A 24,248-nucleotide genomic window follows, 5' to 3' on the forward strand; every position below is an offset into this window, starting at 1 on the left:
GAAAGGAGCACTGAAATTAATTATGTATTAAGCGATTCTTAAATTAGAAGAGAGAACTTACTTTACAGGACTATTTTAAACAAGTGAATTTAAGTTCTGGGCTTTACATTCAACTTAAACTGTTATGCTCTGATACTCCACGAGCTGCATTCCTTACATCTCACAAACGGCTTCCCTTCCATCATAGTTCAGTTATTATAAGTCCATACAGCATATAAATATGAGAATTATCATGAAAGTATCGCAGAGAGAGTTCAGGAACCATACACAAAAAAGAGAAATTAGTCTTTTTAGTAACCCAGAGTTATTAAGACATCACAGGAAAATCAACTCTATTTGTAAAAATCATATATGTGATATAGGTAACAGGAAGAAGCCTTTCCTAGACTGTGTCTATTGTGTCACTTTAGAAGGAAACTAATTTTTCCTTTCCTCCTGGAGTGTTTACTTCTTTCACCTTTTTCTCTTACGGCATAGGCTATATAAAACAAACAACCTCAGTCTTTGCTTTAATGCTTACCATCATTAATAATTTGTTTTAGAGTTATAACAGGTTTTTCCCGATATTTTGTGTCTCTAGCATAGGAGTATTAAGAAAAAAATCAAACTCTTTCAATTACGGTTTTCCAAAAGGTATATATTGATTAATCATGGTTACTTGTAATATAATAAAAATGGCAACCATCTGCAGATTCCTCAACAAAGTATTCTTAACTTATTTTGGTGTTTTGCTTTAGATTACTGGTTTGTTTCTATTTAAACTGCAATCAATTTTTAAGCATACTTAATGCAGATTTGTCAAGTCTGTGGATCACTTACGGTAAATTTTTAAACACAGATTTTAGTATTGCTACTATTAGTATATTTATAATGCCACTTGCTCCGACTGCCACATATGTGAGCAGCAAATATAAACTAACAGAGTGGGCAAGAGTTTACATTGCTCCTAACTCATTTAATGAAGAAAATGCATTCCGGCTATGTGTTTTTCTTCCAATAACTTATTTTACTAATAAAAATTTTTAGGCAATACTAGGCATTTAGGAAAGTCAATCAATAAATATTTTCCAAACTCCTACCGTATGCTAAAAATGATGTTATATTTGAAAACATCTGGATATCTGAACAAAATTTTCAGTTTTCACTGCAATGTTCTGGCAATGGGTAACCAAAGCTAGGAAAAAAGATATTCAAGAAGCTAATGAGATAACACCTACAATAATAAGTTTGAGTTCTTTGTTATATAAGACTTTAAAGTTTCACTACATAAAGAGAAAATAAAGGAAGTTCACATTTCCTTGAATTGAAAGTAAAATTGTCAACACACTTTTCTCTAACCACAACTATCAAACAGCCTATTTTGGAGGGCCGCAGAATTAAAGAGTGCTTTTCTGCCATGTGAAAAACAGGTATGGTTTTCCCAACAGGATATATTTGAAATGATTTTTACTAAACAAAAAGTTTTACTTGTCTTACTCTATTTCAACATGATTTTATTTAGCAATATTACAGTTACAACTCGTCTACCTAGGAAATTACAACTTTTAAAATTCAGATATCTATTCCACACTTAATTGTCTGAGTATAAAATCTTTTAATTGCTTTACCAGTGGGGAAACAAAAGAATATATCTAGCTCATAGCTTAAAGTTTGAGCTGGTTCCAATGATTTAAGACTCATGAACCCTGAGTTTTATACAGCTTTATCAAAGGGTATAAAAATGTCTTCACTGAGTATTTTGATTATATATCTGTCTTACATGTGTTTAGTAAGCTTGATTTCCTATTTAATGCATTTATAAATTGGATATGCTCAGAGTGGCCCACTACAAGAACAGGAATCTATGTATCCTAAGTCTCAGCCTGGTGTCAAGCCACTTTTAAGACTAATAAACACTTTTAAAATATTCTCATTAGAGAAACTATGTTAGTGTTTCTTTATGACCATTTCAGTACTTTCTTATCTTTATATTTTTAAAAATTTTATTTATGAAGCTAAAGAGTAACTCCCTCACTATGAATGATATTTAAATTATTGAGGCCAATGGTAGAGTGAATTTTTCTATTAAGAGTAACAAGGAGAAATTTATCACTCAACTACTCTACTTGGAAACTAGAAAAGTCTTGTGTACTGAAATTCAATAGTAAATATACATAAAAAGGAATTTCATCCTTTTATCAGTGCTAATTAAAAGCGCTTCCTGATTTTCAAAAAGCTCTATTGTTTTTTGTCTCAGTAATTCATCCAAGTGGACAGGATCTATCTCAAATGGTCTGAGGTTAGCCAAGAAGACCGAATATTAGCTTGGAAAGTTTTTAAAATATGTTAAAGAAAAGAGTAAGTAAACGATCGATAAAACAACAAAGATGCTTAATGATTATGCAAAACAAAAAAGATATACTTTAAGTTAAAGAGCATAATAGAGAAAAGAACCAGTGCACAAACTGTGATCCCTATGGAGACAAATATACAAGGAAGCAGAGGAGAGAAGATCGTTACAAGTTTGGCATTTGTTCCTTTAAAATACTAAAGATAACTTTACTTCTATTTTATCCAATAAGTTTTGAAAGCTGCATTCAAATAGCAGCTTTTAGAACAATGGAACAGAAACACCACTGCTCCAATAACGTTCAGAGAAAAGTTAACACAGCTTTTCAAAGTATCTAAGTCATCCCTGGGAATGCTTGCACACCAGGGGGAAAAAACCTTCCTCACAAAAGAAATACACGGTGCATTTAGACTGTGCACCCTGCATGTTGTTCACATCACCTTTTCAGTAACTCCCTACAGAGTGCGACAGTCTGTTATACAGACTCAGTCACGATCTCCTTTGGATTAGAAGTAGCGATTTTTTGAAGACCATTTTGTCATTTGGTGTGCTTTTGTACAGATGTTTGAACAATAGCTTCCTCAAAAGATAAACAACTAGCTGAGATGCATAAGACTAATTCTTTGTATCCAGAGCTGCTATAAATAATTTCATGACTAGTTTCTTTCATTTATCTTTCTAGACCATTCTCCCACTTAGCTCTCGTCCCACTTTCCCAGGTTTTAAGCCTAAATGAAGTTGAAGAGAAAGGAAGTGACATGTGTATTATGGTCACATTTCAATTATTTAAGAACTGATTATTCATTTTGTAGATTACCCAGGCAGGTCTGCATTTATTTCTTCTGTTCATATTAAGGGCATTTTCTCTTCAAAAATGATCCCACCAGAGGGCAAGAAAAACAGAGGTAACTGACCCTGTAAAGACTACCATCTGTTAACTAGCTCATGTGGAAGAAAGAGGCAAAGCATTTCATGAATAACAACTATTTTCTATTATTATAATGGATACCTTTAATATAAAACTGATGTTTCTTGGAAAAGATGTGACCTTAGGACACATTCTATTTAGCTTGTACAGTGCAAAAAAAAAAGCCAATGTAATCCAACATTTAAAAAACATGTCACACGAAAAGCTAAATTTCTAGCATCCTCCTACCATCAGAAGGAAAGATTTGGCAGTATCTGGCCAAACTGCCACACAGAGACAAGTGGCTACAAGAGAGTACTAGCTCTTCCCTTTCAAAGGGACAATGGCCACCGTCCCCACCATTTGCTATTGTCACTAACACTAACGTCAAACAGTCCGTAGCCATTTGTCATCAATGTTTATCTTTCAAAAAAAAAATTGGGAATAAAAAAACATACCTAAAGGGCTATGTGTTTCTAGACCACATGATACTATTACGTGTTCAATATACAAATAAAATATGTCTCTGCCAGAGACTGTAACTTAAAATGCCATGATGAAATAAACCAAAGATTTTATCTGTGCTAATTCTAGGAACCTACCAGAATTTGAGGTTTTGATTTATGCAGTAATTCACAGAATACGGTAAATATATGTATGTTTTAGGACATTTAAAAGTAAACTGAAGTCTTCATACCACTGTTTTAAAGTTCATTTAGTTAACAACTATATAGACTATCTGAAAATTAACATGTCATTTGTGGTTGGGGTCTAAGAATGTTTTGCAGAGAAAAGAAACTTCTGTTTATAAGTATTTATTAAATTTAGAAAATAAGGTGTCTGCAGCTGCTCTGAGCTTTCTTTTTCTTTTTTTTCTTTTTTCCTTTGGTAGCCTGAGGCATATGGAAGCACCTGAGCCAGGGATATAACCTGAGCCAAAGTTGCAACCTGTGCCACAGCTGTGGCAACAATGGATCCTTAACACATGGCACCACAAGGGAACTTGCTAAACTTTAGTTTTCTAAGACCAGATTTCATTAAAAAAATTTTTTTATTGTTACAAGTAAACCTAGTATCTAGATAAAATAATTCTATTTATAGAGGCAGTATTTTAAAGCTCCTGCTGGTATTCATAAATAAACATGAAACTCTTAACATCACTCATTTCTAAAATGTTCAAACCAAGACATCTTAAACCAGACCATTATGTTGTTTCTTGTTTTAGGTATTGATTAACATGGACAACCCTTCGACAATTAGTCCCAGGTAGAAAATTAGACCATTTCGTGTTTTTGAAACGGTGTAATTTAATATTGGCTAATTACTAATTTTTATGCTACTCATGAATGCTTTATTCATCGTTTTTCTGAATATTTTTGGTTTATACTACAGTAAGGATGATTTTTACTTTTTCCCCCACAGATAAAGCAAGTTTTCAATTTTGTTTACCATTCTCATTGCTATAGTTCATCAGCATGCCACAAAAGACAGTCAAGAGCTTCTCATTGGCGGGATCTGTTATACTGCACAGTGACCTTAAATGGTCAACTACAATCTGTGCACCACCTGCTTGGTCAACTGCACTTCTGCCCTCATCTGTAAAACAAAGAGTTAAATTAAAAATAAAAGAAAAAAGAAATGTACTTTACAATTCAAATACAAAACATAACAGAGTTATTCCTTACTTAGTAAGTAGAAAATAAACCTAACTAAAGCAGGGCATTCAATATGTCTTTTTAGAAAGAAAAAAACAAATAAACATGGAAATGGGGGTGGGATGGGGAAAAGAGACAATCATTTTTTAGGAGAAAAAAGATTACTCCCAGTGGTATCATAAAGAAGCCTAATGACTTTCTCTGGGTCCTAAGACTTTATGACTATGACATGTGAAAATTTTTGCCTCCTCTTTCACAAATGACAGTTCTGTATAAGAAATTTATTTATTTATTTATTTATTTATAGGAGTTGAATCGGAGCTGCAGCCGCCAGCCTACACCAACAGGCATAGCAACGCCGGATCTGAGCCGCATTTGTGATCTACATTATAGCTCCTGGCAATGCCAGATCCTTAACCCACTGAGTGAGGCCAGGAATTGAACCCGTGTGCTCACGGATGCTAGTCAGATTCATTTCCACTGAACCATGAAGGGAACTCCTAAGAAAAAATTTAGAAGTGAATATTCTATTGGCATATTTCTTTCAGCTTGTAAACCACTACATGTATCCTATTAGTGGTTTCAAAGTCATTTATTACCAAAGACAACTACCTGCAGCACAGTAATTCCAGATCACAATACGTAATTTTTAAGGATTAGGACTAAGGTCTTTTTAACGGCATTTGCTAGAGTACATAAGCATGTTCCCTTTTTTAATTCTTAGTAGTCTGTATTTCATTTTACTTTATTTTCTCCATTCGAGAGCACATCAATCTATTTCAATATTACAACCAGTGGTCAAAGGACAGTCAAACATATCTTCTGTTATGTGTACATCTACACTTCATAGAAAAGATGTCATTTAACTATTGGAATATAGAAATCACTTTAAAATATTTTCTAATCCTTGAGCATAGGATTGGACAAAGATCAAAGAATAGGACTTTTAAATCTGACTTCCTTATATAAAATAAGATAGACTCTAAAACAGTGCTAGCCAATAGAAATATGAGAGCCACAAATGTAATTTAAATTTACTGGCAGCCTTGCTAAAAACACAAAAGCTGAAAAATTAATTTTTGTAATATATTTTATTCAATCCAGTACATTTAAACTATGATCAGCCCAAAACACAACCAATACACAAATTACTAATGAAACATTTTATATTATCTTCTTTGTAATACATCTTTGAAATCCAAGGTATATTTTATATCTTACACTTACAATTACATGTCAGTTCAGACTAGCCACTTTCTGGGAGTTCCCATTGTGGCTCTGTGATAACAAACCCAACTAGTATTCATGATGTGGCTTCAATCCCTGGCCTTGCTGCGAGCTGTGGTGTAGGTCATAGACGCGGCATGGATCTGGAGTTGCTATGGTTATGGTATAGGCCAGGAGATGAAGCTCCAATTCGACCCCAAGCCTGGGAACTTCCATATGCTGTGGTGATGCAGCCCTAAAAAAAAGTAGACAAACCCCTTAAAAAAACAGAGTAGCCACTTTTCAACTAATCAAGAGCTAAATCAGGCTAGTAGGTGCTATTCAGGATAGTGTAACGACAGAAGCATAACAAAAGGATCAGTAAGAGAAATGTCTCACAAAGGAATTTGAGCTAGGAAATTAGTAATGAAAGATTTCATTTGCCTAATAAAAGAAAATGGCCGCAGCAGCTCAGGTCATATCTTTATAAAAAATTACTGCTGAATCATATTAGAAAATGAACCAATATATATCATTTCCTGTAGTAGAAGCATACACACAACTTATAAAGTTGGGCCTCATAAATACTAGCTTCTTCATTTTGAAAAACTTTAAACGTAAATTATCTAATTTTTTGGATAATTTGTATGCAGATAATATCAAAATAATTAATTATTAGGATGACAAATCCAAACATGCAGACCTTCCAAAATATGCATATACAATATATTTCATCCTTAAATTGCAAAGCTCAAATAGGTTTTGATTTTAATAGCCAAGTAAATATGGGCTTTCAAAATATAAATTATGTATGCTTAGAAAGCTAATAAGCTGGCTAACTATCAACACTCAGCTATTCAATATTCAAAAAAGTAATTCAATAAATTGTATTTAACCGTTAGTTCATCAAGTTAATAATGCAATAAATAAGAACATAACTACAGTTAAAAGGCAAATTACCTATTTGTGTTTCAGAGCCACAGTATTTTTCTTCCCTTCCTTTTCTTCTTCCTTCCCTTCCTCCCTCCCTGACCTGTTTGGATTGTCTATGACATAACTATGTGTTATCAAGAGTTGGCTTCAGATCATAAACTCAATCTCTACTACATTATTACCAGGTTTGAGAAGAAAAACAAATCACATATACTAGAAGATATCGGAGTTAAAAAGATTATCTTATTAAAATATTTTAAAGAATCTGAAGATGCAAAGAAATGAATGATTATGCTGTATTTGTTCTCTAGCAAAACCAGTGAGCAAGTTAAGTTTTTAAAGGCACCTTACACATTATTTAAAATACATATTAGGGAGTTCCCACTGCAGTACAGTGGGTTAAGAACATGGCCGCAGCAGCTCAGGTCACTGCAGTTGGCTGGTTTGATCCCAAGCTAGCGCTGTGGGTTAACAGGATCTGTTGTTGCTGCAGAGGTCAGAGCAGTGGCTCTGATTCAAATCCCTGGCCCAGGAACTTACATATGCTGCAGGTATGGCCATAAAAAAAAAAAAAAAAAAAAATCATATTAGAACATCTGTCATTGCACAGGTCCATATAAATTGTTTTTTGGGAGTTCCCATCACGGTCAGCTGTAACAAATCTGACTGGTATTTAGGAGGTTGTGGGTTCGATCCCTGGCCTTGCTCAGTGGGTGAAGGATCTGGCCTTGCCGTGAACTGTGAAATGCAGCTCGGAGGGCTCAGATACAGTGTTGCTGTGGCTGTGGTGTAGGCTGACAGCTATGGTTCCGATTTGCCCCCTAGCCTGGGAACTTCCGTCTGCCGTGGGTGCAGCCCTAAAAGGACAAAAGAAAAAATTATTTTTCCACAGTAAAGGTAACTCAATAGCTTGTTATGACATTAAAATGAGTATTATTATTGTTCACTTAAAAATAATTCCTAAAAGGTTCCATATCCCAAACTTTCATTTCCCTGAATGTAGTCTCACTTTTAACTCTTAATTAGTCACTTCTAATTTGTGAAGCATCCCGAGTTGTTACCTCTAGAAATTAATTTATACCTTTATTTTGTATAACTCTAAGGCAGCCAACCACTGGAGAAAGTGCAGCCTACCAAATCTTTAGGCCCTGCCACATTCTTTAAAACAAAGTAAGTTTCTAGCACAAGCAGGATCTTTCTTCGCATTATGTAAGAGCAGGGCTTTAAATCTAACATGACGTTACTCTGCAGTAGCCAAAAGCAGGAAGCAATGAAATTTGTATGTCATGTTTATTATGACTCACAAATGAGAAAAAACATGTGAGCAAGCTGGTGTTCCATTATCAGGTACAAGTTATACACGAAGGCTGAGGAAAGGACCTAAAACCAACCACTGACTATACTACTGTGATTGTTACAGTTTATCCCATGTTCAGTTTTACTGCTATGTTCCCCCAAATAGGCTGTCCCTCTCTGTGGGCAGCAAGTGCCTAGTACAGAGAAGGCACTTGATATGCAGTGAATGAATGTGGCCCTAGGCAGATTTTGGTATAATTTACCAAATTTGGTACAATTCATTTTGAGGATGAGAGGGAGGGGGAGAGAAACTCTGTGTTGGGGTGTGGATAGAAAAATGAGAATGAAAGTCATGTATTTCTTTTTTTAAAGTTTTAACCACTACAATATGGTTTAGCTTTCCTGGTTTATGAATTTTATTCGGATGAAATCATGTCGTGTTTCTTCTTTTTGTGCCTTCTCACACTGAACATTGTTGATGAAATTCATCCACTCCGTTATACGCTTTGCTGTGTAATAGTCAGTGTATAAACACAATATAATTGTCGATCCTTTTGTTGATTTCTTGGGTTGTTTTTAAGTTTGGGCTATTACTTACAATACACAGATGGTATGCTGGTTTCTAGAATCTGAACATCTTCCTCTTCTTCAGATGACAGTGTGTGAATTCTGTTGCTTCACTACCCCTGGCATCTTATTTGATTTTTAAATCTGATGGGTGAAGGTGAACCTATTTCTGGAATATACAGGGGCAGGTCTTTCCTGAGAGTCAACTTTTCTATAATTTAATATGATGATGAACTGAGTATCCAAAGTATACAGCAGGTACAAGGGTCAAAAATAACAGTTTAAGGTAAGGAGGCAGGAAGAGACAGAGATAAATGGATATAAACATAGTATCAGAAGTTGAAAGAAACAAAATGGAAAGAGAGCCGGGTAGCTACTACAAACTAAGACTATGTAATAATATGACTGGAGAGGCATAATTCCAGAACTTTTTAATATTCATGCTTATAGAAAAGCCTTACAATAACATCAGCAAATACATTATTTTAAAAAATAATTTCTATGATCACTAGTTTTCCAAAAAGGGAACTTAGAAGGCTTAAATCTTTAAAAAGACTAAAGAGGAAAACTGGGGAAGCAGCATGGTGTTGGATGTAAAAGCCCATCATCTGCAATTCCAAATTTTGTCTAAAATCAAATTTCAAAAGTAGTAATTTATTTTATAATCTGATAGTCTATAATTTTCAGGACACCTTCCACTTATGGCTTAAACACCACCTTTTTCATACTTCTCAGAAATTCTCAGTATCAAATACACATTTTAAAATCTATTTTAAAAGAATTATGCCTACATATATATTTGATATGTTTTCCTCCTGCCCTCTAATTATTTGTGTGATAACAAGATCTTCATTCCTTATGCATCCATCTGCTCAAACTACTGCTTTCCCACCAGAAATAATAATCCTTTGTGACATCAGGAGTGGTTACTGTGGAGATGATTATGATGTAGCACCTCAGAAAATCACAACTATATGAGAGAAATAAGCTGCAGGAACTGATCATAATAAGCTTTCAACTAAATTAATATTGAGAAACATGAGAAAAGTATATGTTGTGGAGATAATACTGAATAAATTATCTGTTAAGTTTTCAAAGAAGTTTTAGTGACAAAAGTGTTTACTTTAACATATTACACTATCATGGATTTGTGCACTGCTTCACTCTCTCCATTTTTTATATAAGCATCCTGGGAGTTACTTTGTGGTGCAGCAGCCCAGGTGGCTGCCATGGCATGTATTCAGTCCCTGGCCTGGGAACTTCCTCATGCTGTGAGCATGGTCCCCCAAATTTGTGTTTAAATTAAAAAAAAAAAAAAATCCTGAGAGTTCCCTGTTGTGGTGCATCGGAAACAAATCTGACTACTACCCACGAGGATGCGGATTTGATCCCTGGCCTCACTCAGTGGGTCAGGGATCTAGCATTGCCGTGAGCTGTGGTGTAGGTCGCAGATGTGGCTTGGATCTCACATTGCTGTGGCTGTGGCTGTGGCTGTAGCTTCAATTTGACCCCTAGCCTGGGAACTTCCCTATGTCGGTAGTGTGGCCCTAAAAAGAGAAAAAAAAAAAAAAATCGTCCTGCACAAATGCTCTTCAAGTGTTAATTAGCAATGCTGGCTGTGCACGAAATGAACACACGCACACATTATAGTAGGTGCTAGAGTGTCTGGCATAATTAAAGGTGGTATGGAACAAAAAAGGCTTTTTAGTGTTACCGATGGCCAAAATAAAAGCTAAGGAACTAAGCAGATAGTTAAAAATGACTTTTACTGTAAATGTACTTTAGAGATAAGTGAATTAAGAAGATAAATTATAAACTGTATTTTTTTCTTATATGTCAACTCAGACTTTGCTTAAAGAGATTGTGATGATTAAATATCATCATTCTGACCTAAATTTGGGAAATCTGAATTCTATCTAATAAAAGGTTCCCTCATTAAACATTAAAAGAGGTATGAAACACTTTTACCATTTAGTATAGCAAGACAATAGCACTTTATTGGTGTCAATTGAGAACTGCTTTAAAAGATTCATTTCTGAAAAGTTCTTTGGTGTCTTTCCCCCTAAAATCCTTTTAGGCTATCCATGAACTTAGCAAATATTAAGACCAACGTACATTTAGCAACAGCTGTCCAAAATGCACAATAAACAAAGAGAAATTGACAAACAAAATGTATTTCACATAATTGGTAAATATATTAAAGAGCCATAGTACAATAATACAATTTTCATATCCATATCAAAACTCATGGAGAATCACACATCCATTCATTGAGATCCATTCTGAGAGTGAGAAATTTCCAAATCTCCAAGAAAATGTGCTTTAAATAACAATATTTAGAATCACAGCAAAGAATGGACAAATTATACAATCTCTTCTTTAACTTTGTAAAAATTACAGGTCTTATAAGCAAGGACAAGCCCTTAAACTATGCCACATATCTTTTCACACATCCCTGTCATATTATCCACAATGACCCATACAAATGGTCACAACTTTTTCAGACCCCCACCCTTTTCCTAATTCTGCATTTTTAACTGAAACCATGCTTCCTACCTAATAGAGAAATGTGAAGACATCAGATAAAGCCTTCTTCACTTTTTCCACCTTCTCTGTCACTATTAGACCTACAGGATTATATGCATCTTTTCCCAAAAAATTTCAGTATCTCATATTATAATTAAAGTATTTATAGCTAATTAAGGGTAAAGAAGAGACAATCAGAAGATTTTTTTTCAATGGAAGATAATTTTCCACTTAAGGAAAGAAAGTTGTAGATGTGTCATAAACTAAGTTGTGGACATGTCATAAAATGAGGACTCGAATGGAAAGAACACTTAATGTGAAATCCAAGGACCAGTCCTGGTTGTTGGAGTAGGAAACAGAATTTGTTATCTAAAGTTTCAAATATTACACTTAAGGTGAGGATTAAGACGGCAGAATAGAAGGACTAGAGCTCAACTTCTCTCCTAAAAACAACAAAATTCACAACTAAAGGCTGAGTAATACCCACCCAAATGGACTGGAAACCTTAAAAAAGACACCCTACTCCAGAAGAAAAAGAGAAGCCACATTAAGAGGTAGGAGGGGCGATTTCATGATATAAACAACCCCATACCTCCCGGGTGGGAAGCTCCACAGACTGAAAACTAACTGGTTCACAGAGAGAGACTCACCTATAGGAGTGAGAGTTCTGAGGCCCACATTAAACCCTCACATGAGGGGATCTGGCACTGGGAGAAAGAGCCCCTGGAGCATCTGGCATTGAAGGCCAGTGGGGCTTGTGTGCAGGAGCTCCACAGGACTGGGGGAAACGGAGACCCCATTCTTAAAAGGTGCACACAGACTTTCACGTGTACTGGGTCCCAGGGCAGAGCAAGGTCTCCATAGGAATCTGGGTCAAACCTGACTGCAGTTCTTGGAGGACATCCTGGGAAAACAGGGGTGAATGTGGCTTGTTGTGAGGGAGGGACATTAAAGGCAAAGCTCTCGGGAATATTCATCAAGGTGCCTTTCTCTGGAGGTGGCCATTTTGGGAAAATCTGGCCCCACCCATCAGTCAGTGCTGAGAAGCCCCAGGTGGGATCACAGACCCACCCCTCATTAAACAGGCTGCCTAAAGACCCCTCAGGCACACAGATGCCTCTAATCCCATCCAGAGACTAAGCCCCACCCACCAGTGGGGAGGCATCAGCCCCTCCCATCAGGAAGCCTACAGCAAGCCCCCATACAGACTTCAGCCACAAGGGGGGCAGTCACCAGAAGTAAGAGAGGCTACAACCCTATTATCTGTAAAAAAAAGTCACCACACCAAAAACCTACAAAAATGAAGAGAGAGAGAACTTTAACTCAGATGAGGGAGAAAGGAAAAACTCCAGAAAATCAGCTAAATGATGAGGAGATTCTTAGCCTCCAGGAAAAAGACTGTAGATTGCTGATGCTGAAGATGATGCAAGGCATTGGAAATAAACTGGAGGCAAAGATGGATAACTTACAGAAAACACTGACCAAAGAGATACAAGATAGAATACTTAAACAAGAAGAGATGCAAAATACAATACCTGAAATAAAAAATTCAGTAGAAGCAGCCAACAGCAGAATACAGGAGGCAGAAGAACGAATAAGTGAGGTGGAGGACAGACTAGTGGAAATTATGGATGCAGAACAGAAAAGAGAAAAAAGATTGAAAACAAATGAAGAGAGTCTCAGAGAACTCTGGGACAATGTTAAATGCACCAACATCCCTATTATAGGGCGCCAGAAGGAGAAGAGAGAGAGAAGGGGACAGAAAAAATATTCCAAGAGATAATAGCCAAAAACTTCCCTCACATGGGAAAGGAACCACTCACTCAAATCCAGGAAGCACAATGAGTACCATATAAAATAAACCCAAGGAGGAATACACCGAGACACATATTAATCAAACTGACCAAAATTAAAGACAAAGAGAACATCTTGAAAGCAGCTAGGGAAAAGAAACAAGCAACACACAAGGGAACCCCAATAACGTTATCGGCAGATTTTTCAGAAGAAACTCTGCAGGCCAGAAGGGAGTGGCATGATATACTTAATGTGATGAAAGGAAAAAAACCTCCAACCAAGATTACTCTACCCAGCAAGGCTCTCATTCAGATTTGAAGGAGAAATCAAAACCTTCACATATAAGCAAAAGTTGAGAGAATTCAGCAACACTAAACCAACCTTACAACAAATACTAAAGCAACTTCTCTAGGCAGAAAAGAAAACACAGCAACAGGAAACAAAAATACCGCAAATGACAAGGCTCACCAGTAAAGGTATATATACAGTAAAGATACGAAATCATCCATGCACAATTATACCACTAAAATCAGAAATCATGAGAAGAGGTGGGTACAAATGCAGGACACCGGAGACGAACCTGCAATTGAGAGACCAACAACTTAAAACAATCTCATATACATATAGACTCTTATATCAAAACTTCAGAATAACTGCAAACCAAAAATCTACAACTGATACACAAACAAGGAATCTCTGGAGAAGAAATATATCTCCTAGTAAATAAGTGCATAATCCACCATGAAGGGGGTCATTTGACATCATTCTTGGAATGCTGAAATCTTCTTAGATCTGATTCTGATTTCCTCTCCATCAAAGAATTTATGATAATTATAATTAAATAATGCAACTGTACAATTAAATAATATAGTTCTACAATTGTATTATTAATAACCATTTCTCTCCATGGTACAATGTAAGGTCTATAATGTCTTTTTTATCACATCACCTAGAATGGAGCAATGCCTTTACTGAAGAATCAATAAGATGTAACAAATTCTGAGGACATATTTATATAGTTACACTGTTTTTTAACTAATTTATGCATTTTATATTTTACTTATTTTCAGAGGGTGTATTATTTTTGTTATTCTTACCAGTTAAGTTATTTTTTTTATTATGTTATATAAAATATTTAATGGTATATAAGGCTTTCTTCTTTATAAATTTTAGCTGCATAATATATACAAAATTTTAATATAATGCTAATTTTTAAAGAAAAATTGAAATGTAATAGATAATACTAAATAGTAAAGATGAAAGCCATACAGAATGGGATGAAGTATAGCATAAATTTCCTGGGAGTTCCCGCAGTGGCACAGTGGTTAAGGAATCCGACTAGGAACCATGAGGTTGCAGGTTCAATCCCTGCCCTTGCTCAGTGGGTTAACGATCCGGCGTTGCCATGAGCTGTGGTGTAGGTCACAGACACGGCTCGGATCCTGTGTTGCTGTGGCTCTGGTGTAGCCGGTGGCTACAGCTCCAATTAGACCCGTAGCCTGGGAACCTCCTATATGCCGCAGGAGCGGCCCAAGAAATGGCAAAAAGACAAAAAAAAAAAAGAAAAAAAAGAATAAATTTCTTAATTGTCTCAGCATATTTTCCATTCCACTTTTCCAGAGGGAGTCACTTAATCTGTTTCTTAAGATCCATGATATAATACTCTGTGTGAATGTAACTGTGTTTAAATATACGTATTTTATTTTGTAAAAAAAATTTTAAAAATATGGGTGGAAAAAAAAAGTTCCAATGTAAATACAACTCAATATCAGTTGAAAGCAAAGGTTTCCAGGCTCATTATATCTCAAAGGAGGGAAAAAAATGTATTCATCTTCTGACAAATTCTAACGGAATTATTTCTTACTTGCTAGTTATATAATATTTTAAATTCAATGTGTTCCCATGATTGCCAAATGTTTTTATCAATATTTATAAGTTGATAATTAAAAATTGGCAAGCATACATTTAAGTATTTGTTCCATAATGAAAATTTACTATTTTTGTAATGAAAATAACAAATATCGTTTTACAAATAAAATGTTCTTGGGGAAAAAAAAGAAATATTAAACTTAAGAATTTCAATAGGCTAAGGTAGAAAATTTTAAAATTAAAAAACTATTATCACTGATGTTATGACTTATAAAATAAATTTAATAAGGTCTTTAAATTTGGGGTTTTGTTAAGTTTAAACATAAGAAAGCTCCTTATCCTCTGTTGAAGCCAATGGGTCAAGGAGGAAATCAAAAAGGAAATTAAGTAATACCTTGAGACAAATGACAATGAAAACACAACCATACAATATCTATGGGCAGTTGTTAGAAGGAAGTTCATAGCGATACAGGCCTTACTCAAAAAACCAAGAAAAATCTCAAATCAATAACTTAACCCACCATCTAAAAGAATTAGAAAAAGAAGAACAAACAAAACCTAAAGTCAGCAGAACAAAGGAAATCATCAAGATCAGAGAGGAAATTAATAAAATAGAGATTAAAAAATAGAAAAAAATCACTAAAACCAAGAGACAGTTCTTTGAATGGGTAAACAAAATTGATAAACCTCTGGAAGGACTCACCAAGAAGAAAGGAAGAACCAAAATTAACAAAATGAGAAGTGAAAAAGGAGAAATCTCAACAGATACTGCAGAAAACAAAAAACTGTAAGAGAATACTATGAATAATTATATGCCAACAAATTTGACAACCTGGAAGAAATGGACAACTTTCTAGAAACATACAGCCCACCAAAAGTGAATCAAGAAGAAATAGATAATCTGAACAGACTGGTTACTAGAACTGAAGTTGAATATGTAATGAAAACTTTCTCTACAAATGAAAGTCCAGAACTAGATGGCTTCCCAAGCAAATTCTACCAAACGTATAGAGAAGAACTTACACCAATCCTTTTTGAACTACTCCAAAATACTGAAGGGGAGTAAACACCCTCAAAAACATTCTATGAAGTCACCATCACACTAATACCAAAACCAGACAAAGATGCTACCAAAAAGAAAATGATATGCCAATATCTTTGATGAATATAGATGCAAAAATTCAACAAAATTTTAACAAATTGAATCCAACAACATGTAAAAAAGAATCCTAAGTTCACAAGGATTGTTCAACATACACAAATCAATCAACACAACACACCACATTAACAAAAGTCAAAAACATGATCATTGTAATAGATGCAGAAAAAGCATTGACAAAACTGAACTTCTGTTCATGATAAAAAAACTCTTACCAAAGTGATTACAGAAGGAACATATATCAACATAATAAATGCCATTTATGACAGGCCCACAGCCAAAATACTCAATGGAGAGAAGCTGAAAGCCTTCCCTAAAATCTGGAAAAAGACAAGGATGTCCACTCTCACCACTTTTATTCAACAGAGTATTGTAAGCAATCACACAAGGTAATGAAATAAAATGTATCCCAATTGGAAGGGAAGAGGTAAAATTATCACTGTATGCAAATAACATGATATTGTATACAGAAAACAGTAAGGACTCTACACAAAAACTATTCAAGCAGGTAAATGAATTCAATAAAATAGCAGGATACAAGATTAACATTCAGAAATTGGTTGGATTTCTTTATATTAACAATATCAGAAAAGGAATTTAAAAAAGAATGCCTTTTAAAATTGCGCCAAAACCCAAAAATCTAAACCAAAAAAAACCTTGAGAATAAACCTGACCAAGGAGGCGAAAGACTCATATACTGAAAACTATAACATTAATAAAGGAAATCAAAGAAGATTAAAAGAAATGGAAATATATCCCATGTTCTTAGATTGGAAGAATTATTGTTATAATGGTCATGCTACCCAAAGTGATCTACAGAGTTAATGCAATCCCTATCAAATTATACAAGACATTTTTTGACAGAACTAGAACAAATAATCCAAAAATTTATATGGAACCATAAATAACTCAAAATTGCCAAGGCAACCCTGAGGAAAAAAATAACAATGCAGTCCATGATTTTCTTTACTATGGAAAGGTTCGTTTGTGCCATATATTAGATTCCAGATATAAGTGATATCATATGGTATTTGTCTTTCTCTTTCTGACTCACTTCACTCAGGATAAGAGTCTCTAGTTCCATCCATGTTGCTGCAAATGGCATTATTTTGTTCTTTTTTACGGCTGAGTAGTATTCCATTGTATATATATACACCACATCTTCCTAATCCAGTCATCTATCATGGACTTGGAGAATAGACTGGTGGTTGCCGAGGGGGAGGGGGAGGGAGTGGGATGGATTGGGAGCTTGGGGTTAATAGATGCAAACTATTGCCTTTGGAATGGATTAACAATGAGAACCTGCTGTGTAGCACTGGGAACTATGTCTAGTCCCTTATGATGGAGCATGATAATGTGAGAAAAAAGAATGTATACATGTATGTGTACCTGGGTCACCATGCTGTAGAGTAGAAAAAAAATGTGTTGGGGAAATATCAATTGATTACAATTAAAACAAACAAACAAACAAAAATAACAAGGCAGCAGGCATAACTCTCCCAAATGTCAGACAAGACTACAAAGCAACAGTCATGAAAACAGTGTAGTACTGGTACAAAACAGACTTATGGGTCAATGGAACAGCATAGAGTCTAGAAATAAACCCACGCCTCTATGGAGAATTAATCTTTGACAAAGGAGGAAAGAATATAAAATGGGAACTAGACAGTCTCTTCACCAAGTGGTGCTGGGGAAACTGGACAGCTGAATGTATATCAGTGAAATAAGATCGCACCCTCATACCATGCACAAAAATAAACTCGATATGGCTTAAAGACTTAAACATAAGACATGATATAAGAAAACCTCTTAAAGAGAACATAGGCAAAACATTCTCCGACATAAATCATACAAATGTTTTCTAAGGTTAGTCTACCAAGGCAATAGAAATAAAAACAAAAATAAACAAATGGGACCTAATCAAGCTTACAAGCTTTTGTATAGCAAAGGAAACCATAAAACAAGCAAACATACAAACAAAAAAACCCCAAAAGACAACCTAAGGAATGGGAGAAAATAGTTGCAAATGATGCAACTGAGAAAGGCTTAATCTCAAAAATATACAAACAACTCAACAACAAAACAACAAAAAACTCAACAACAAAAAAACCCCTAACAACCCAATTGAAAAATGGAAGAATACCTAAAAAGACATTTCTCCAAAGAAGACATATGGATGGCCAGTAGGCACATGAAAAAGTGCTCAACATCACTGATTATTAGAGAGATGCAAATCAAAACTACAATGAGGTACCACCTTATTCTCTTCAGAATGGCTATCATTAATAAGTCTACAAATAGCAAATGCTGGAAAAGGTGTGGAAAAATGGAACCCTCCCATACTGTGTGTGGGAATGTAAACTGATACAACCACTATGTAAGACATTATGGGGGCTCCTCAGAAAACTAAATATAGAACAACCACATAATCCAGCAATCCCGCTCCTGGGCATATATCCGGACAAAACTTTCACTCAAAAATTATATGCACCCTTATGTTCACTGCAGCACTATCCACAATAGCCAAGACATAGAAACAACCTAAATGTCCATCAACAGATGAGTGGATTAAGAAAATGTGATACATACTCACACTGGAATACTACTCAGCCATAACAAAGAACAAAATATTGCCATTTACAGCAAAATACATGCAACTAAAGATTATTATACTAAATGAGGTAAGTCAGAGACATACACCGTATGATATCACTTATATATGGAATCTAAAGTATGGCACAAATAAACCTGTCTATGGAACAGAAACAGACTCACAGACATGGAGAACAGACCTGTGGTTGCCATGGAGGAGGAGGGAGTGGGATGGACTGGGATTTGGGGGTGATAGATGCAAACTATTACATTTAGAAAAGATCAATAACAAGTTCTTACTGAAGAGCACAGGGGCCTATATCCCTGACATAAATCATACAAATGTTTTCTAAGGTTAGTCTGGGATAGACCATGATGGAAAATAATATTTTTTAAAAAGAATATATACATACACATGTTTCACTGGGTCACTTTGCTGTATAGAAGTTGTCACAACATTATAAATCAAGTATACTTTAGGAGGTCCCGCTGCGGTAAGGTGGGCTAGCCTAAGGGTGGCTTGTCTCTGTGGGGTTGCAGGTTCCATCCCTGGCTTGGCGCAGTAGGTTAAGGATCTGGCATTGCTACAGCTGTGGCACAGGTCGCAGATGCAGTTGGAATTTAATCCTTGGCCTGGGAACTTCCACATGCTGTTTGTGTGGCTGAAAAAAGGGAAAAATTCAACTATACTTTAAAATATATATATAAAGATATATAGGGGCAACCATTAAAAATTAAAAAGCAGTACAAAAAGCCAATAATGAGGATGAGAAAAATAAAAATTACCCAATTTATCTAAGGACATTGACACATTCAATTATGGAATAGGTACTTACTACTGTAAACTTGGCCCTTTTTGTCAGGGACAGTAGACATAAACAGCAAGATAAGAAGCCCTTGCATTTACAGAGTTTCTGCTTCAGTGAGGATGACAAAATAGTAAAAACTTCAATACAGTTCTTTACAGGGTGTTATGGAAGCAGAGAGAAGAGAACAGGTATCTCTTCAGGAGGAGCAAATGAGGGAAAATGGAGGAAGGAGGTTCATATAAAACTTCACAGAAATTAAATGTTCATGATAATTTAAGTATATACATCTAGGCTCATTAAATTATAGATCCACAATGAGATAGATTTATATGGTAAACAAAGTGTTTTCTCTAGCTCACCTGTAATCTAAGTTAAACACCATTTAACAGAAGCATCAGTTCCTTAGACTACTGATTAAAGACATAAATACTCAGCTTAATCAAGGTGTTTTAAGACTTGGGGCTAAATGAGCATTCATTCTATTCATATATAATATATATACCGCATACTTTTTTGGTCAGATTCTGCTTGGTTTCCCTTCCTCGTTAACTCTGCTGAGGAAAAACTACATAGACTTTAAACGTGTAACTCATGAGTTGGAACTACATAGACTTTAAATGTGTAACTCATAGAAACTACCAACACAATCAAGATGATATAAAATATTTTATCACAAAAAAGATTCCCCACGCCTCTTTGCAGGCCATCCTTCCTTTCGCTTCTGGCCCCAGACAACCAGTTTTCTGCCACTCTACATTACTTTGAAATATGTGTGTGTGTGTATACACACAAACATTTTATATACATATATATATATATGTATTCATATAGTATTATTCTTTTTTAAGAATATTTTTTTCTAGGGCCACACCTGCAGCATATGGACGTTCCCAGGCTAGGGGTCGAATCAGAGCTGCAGCTGCAGACCTACACCGCAGTTATAGCCAATGCTGGTATGAGCTGTATCTGTGACCTATGCCACAGCAACGCTGGATCCTTAACCCACTGAGTGAAGCCAGGAATCAAACCCACATCCTCATGGATGTTACTCAGATTCTTAACCCTCTGAGCCACAACAGGAGCTCCCGTATAGTATTTATTATTCTTTTATGTGTAGTTTCTTTAACTCAGCCTAATGATTTTGAGACTCATACATGGTGTCAGGTATGTAAGTGGCTTATTCTTCTTTATTGCTAAATAACATTCAGTTGTACAGGTATGTCACACTTTAAAAAATTCCATCACCTACATTCATAACACATGTGCAGTGTTTCTAGTTAGGGATTATTTGTGAATATAGCCACACTGAGTGTTGATATACAAGTTTTTGGTTGAATATCTACAAATGGAATACCTGAATCTTATGTGTGTATGTTTATGAATATATGGTTACTGAGGACTGTTACAATTAAAATAATGTGAGGTGCCACAGAAAAGTTATATTTAAAAAATTATCAAATACTGCAAAAATTACAAATTCTTGAAAGAATAATTTATGTGTTCTTGAATATAAGAGATAGTTAAATAAATGCATATCAAATTAAAGTGAAACTTTAGTTTCATTTCTAGGTAAGCACAGCGTTTCTCCTGCTCCAAAAATCAATCTAGCCACCATAGAAAAGCATCTGCCTCATTCTACAAAACTGATTTGCTTTCATTTGATTTTTGCCTTTTTTTAGGGCTGCACCCTAGGCATATGGAAATTCCCAGGCCAGGGGTCAAACTAGAGCTGCAGCTGTCAGCTAGCCTATGCCACAGGCACAGCAATGTGGGATCTGAGCCGCCTGCAACCTACACCACAGCTCATGGCAATGCTGGATCCGTAACTCACTGAGCAAGGCCAGGGATCACACCCATGTCCTTATGGATATTAGTCGGGTTCATCACCACTGAGCCACGATGGGAACTCCTAAACTGATTTTCATGTATAACTTCTCTAGTTAATTTTACAATAAGTAATCATCTAAATCACAAAATGAGAATAAAATTCAGGGCTAAAAGAAATAAGAATTGGTAAAAAATAAAATAAAATTCTAAAAATAAGGACTAAGAAATTATGTTATAGTGATTCAGAACTGAGAAGAGGAAAGAGGGAACAGGCCTTTATGAAGAATGATGCAATTGATCCCACGCTTAGAAATCACTAAATATTTTCACCTGGGGGCTTGGTTGTTAATCCATTTTAACAAGTTACTTTTTAAAAAAATGTCCTGATTTTCATTAAGTTAGGGCTTCATGAAATATATACAAATCTGAAAAATAATTTGGTATAAATTCATTTCTTTCTCTATTAAAAAGCATTACATAAGACTGATCTGGTCTAATAAAGATTTGATGATACAAACAATATGTATTAAATACTTAACTGATCCACACTACATTAAGTGAGAGAGAGAAAAAAAGACCAAGCATCACCTGGTGTTCACTCAAATGACAAGCTGTCCAAAGTAAAGAATCTGTTTCTGTTCTTTTCATCTTATCACTGCTTATTTTAAGAAGGTTTTTCAGGTACTCAGGAACTTTTTTTGCTGCTTATTTGGCACATTATTATAGTTTTGCTGCTTTAAACCTCAATTAATTTTATTTAGACCATAGGAAGAGAAAAAAATTTATTAAGAAAGCTACTAGACAGAAAAACTTACATTGCTCCAGCAAGAAATTAGAGAAATTTAAAAGGGTGTATCAATCAGTAAAATTGAATAGAACTGGAATATTTATCAAAATTATGTAAGATATGTACAAATTCTTTCAACCCAGGAAAGGAAGAAGTTATTCAGGATATTTAGTAAAAACAGTATAATTTTCATTTTTCTTATCTATGTACCTTGTGTGCAGAGAAAAATAGTATAAAACAATAGATATATGTCTGAAAACTTGAAGGGTTTACCTATGTTTGTCTACCTGAGAAGAGTAAAACTCTCAGATTACTAACCAATTTTCCTTTACTAAGAGTCCTGATCAAAGCAAACTGTTCCTGGGACTTCCTGTTGTTGCTCAGTGGTAATGAACCTGACTAGTACCCATGAGAATACAGGTTTGATCCCTTGCCCCACTCACTGGGTTAAGGATCCAGTGTTGCCATGAGCTGCGGTGTAGGTTGCAGACGTGGCTCAGATCCGGCGTTGCTGTGGCTGTGGCTTAGGTCGGCACTGAAGTTCTGATTTGACCCTTAGCCTGGGAACTTCCATATGCTGCAGGTGTGGCCCTAGAAAAAAAAAAGAAGAAAATAAAAAAATAAAATTTCTTTATTTCCCAATGAATAAAAAGGGAGGTCAGTATTTCATATGCTCTTCTCCATTTAGAAAATAACAAGAACAAAGGATCAAACATGGTTAGGCATTCTTGTACACATATACAGATTTTACATAAAGTTTTCAAATACGGAAAAATGTGAAAAGCTTTTCCTTAATCACTTGGTTCTGCTCCATCTTCTTTCAAATTAGGTAGTCTGCTCTTGTGATTTATAACAGATTAAACAAAATACTGGTTTAGGTTTTAGATATGTAACATCCTATATCTGCAATTTTAAGTGCTAAACTAGTAAGACTGAAGCATAAAGGTATTTTGACTAAGTATATATTTATGAAAGTGATAATTTCTTCAATTACAGTACTTAGAGAAAATGAACCAGAGACATGAATTTTAGGTGAACGCTATCACCAATTTAGCTGCTGACCCTGAAAAGTCATTTGAACTCTCAGTCTTCTGTGTAAAATTTGGAAGGGGTGGATGAAATGACTTCTAAAAGTCCTGTTTATTTAAAAAATTTTATGACATCTAGGTGGCTTTATTCCCTTAAGCTTTCTAATTTCTGATAGTTCCTTGAATCTACATGGTCTACACAGGTAACATCTGAGTATTTTTGCTAAACATGAGAGATTAAACTTTTTGAATGTTTATTCCCAATATATAGAAATTGCCCACCTGACATTTCCTCTTGCATATCTCTATTAATATCTCTGATTTATTACTGCCACCAGTAAAACAAAACAAAAGCAGCATTAACAAAACTCAGAAAAACGTAACAAAATAACCTGTTCTTTCCTTTACCAGTAAACTGCCCTATCCTCTGTCCAGTTGCTCAAGCCCCAAATCTAAGAATCTCCTGATTTCTCCCTTATGCTCATTCCGGGGATTCATCTACCACTTTAAAATACCTCCCAAATTCTTCTGATGCTCACTGCCACACCCTAATCTAAGTCACCATTACCTCTTGCCTAGACTAATCCAAGTCTTATAATAGGTCTGCAGGTCTCCATTCTTAACTCTTTCACTCTTCTCGGCCCACTTATCATGTAGCTCCAAGGGTGAGGTTTTTAAAATCTATACTAGATTCCCTTTGATAGCTTCTCGTTACTTTGGAATGGCCCCCAAGGCTTTCTATGATCTAGGTCTTATTTATTTCTTCCACGTTATTGTACCACACTCTACCGGTTCACTACATCTCTTTCCTGTCCTTTGACCACATCAAGTTCTTTCCTCACTCATGAGTTCCCAACTGCTACACTTCTCTAAGGAATATTCTCTCCCTTCTCTTTCAATAGCTAGTTTATTCTCATTTTTCAGATTTCAGCTCAAGTAACAATAGAACTTTCTTCTCCTTCAG

At 35.3% G+C, this 24,248-nt stretch overlaps 1 protein-coding gene across 5 annotated transcripts in view; it reads right to left on the minus strand.

Moving 5' to 3' along the window:
• RAP1GDS1 (Rap1 GTPase-GDP dissociation stimulator 1) overlaps nt 1-24,248 on the minus strand; it is a 140,690-nt gene that overhangs the window by 47,867 nt on the left and 68,575 nt on the right. For 3 of the 5 annotated variants that reach the window (XM_021101741.1, XM_021101740.1, XM_021101744.1), the window contains exon 5: nt 4,686-4,832. The exons of the other annotated variants lie outside the window; for them this stretch is intronic. In XM_021101741.1, coding sequence (XP_020957400.1) covers nt 4,686-4,832 — 147 coding nt within the window. The remainder of the gene's footprint in view (nt 1-4,685; nt 4,833-24,248) is intronic. 5 annotated transcript variants of the gene reach the window in all.

Source organism: Sus scrofa, chromosome 8 (genome assembly GCF_000003025.6).
Source record: "Sus scrofa isolate TJ Tabasco breed Duroc chromosome 8, Sscrofa11.1, whole genome shotgun sequence".
In the NCBI taxonomy this organism is placed as follows: Eukaryota; Metazoa; Chordata; class Mammalia; order Artiodactyla; family Suidae; genus Sus; species Sus scrofa.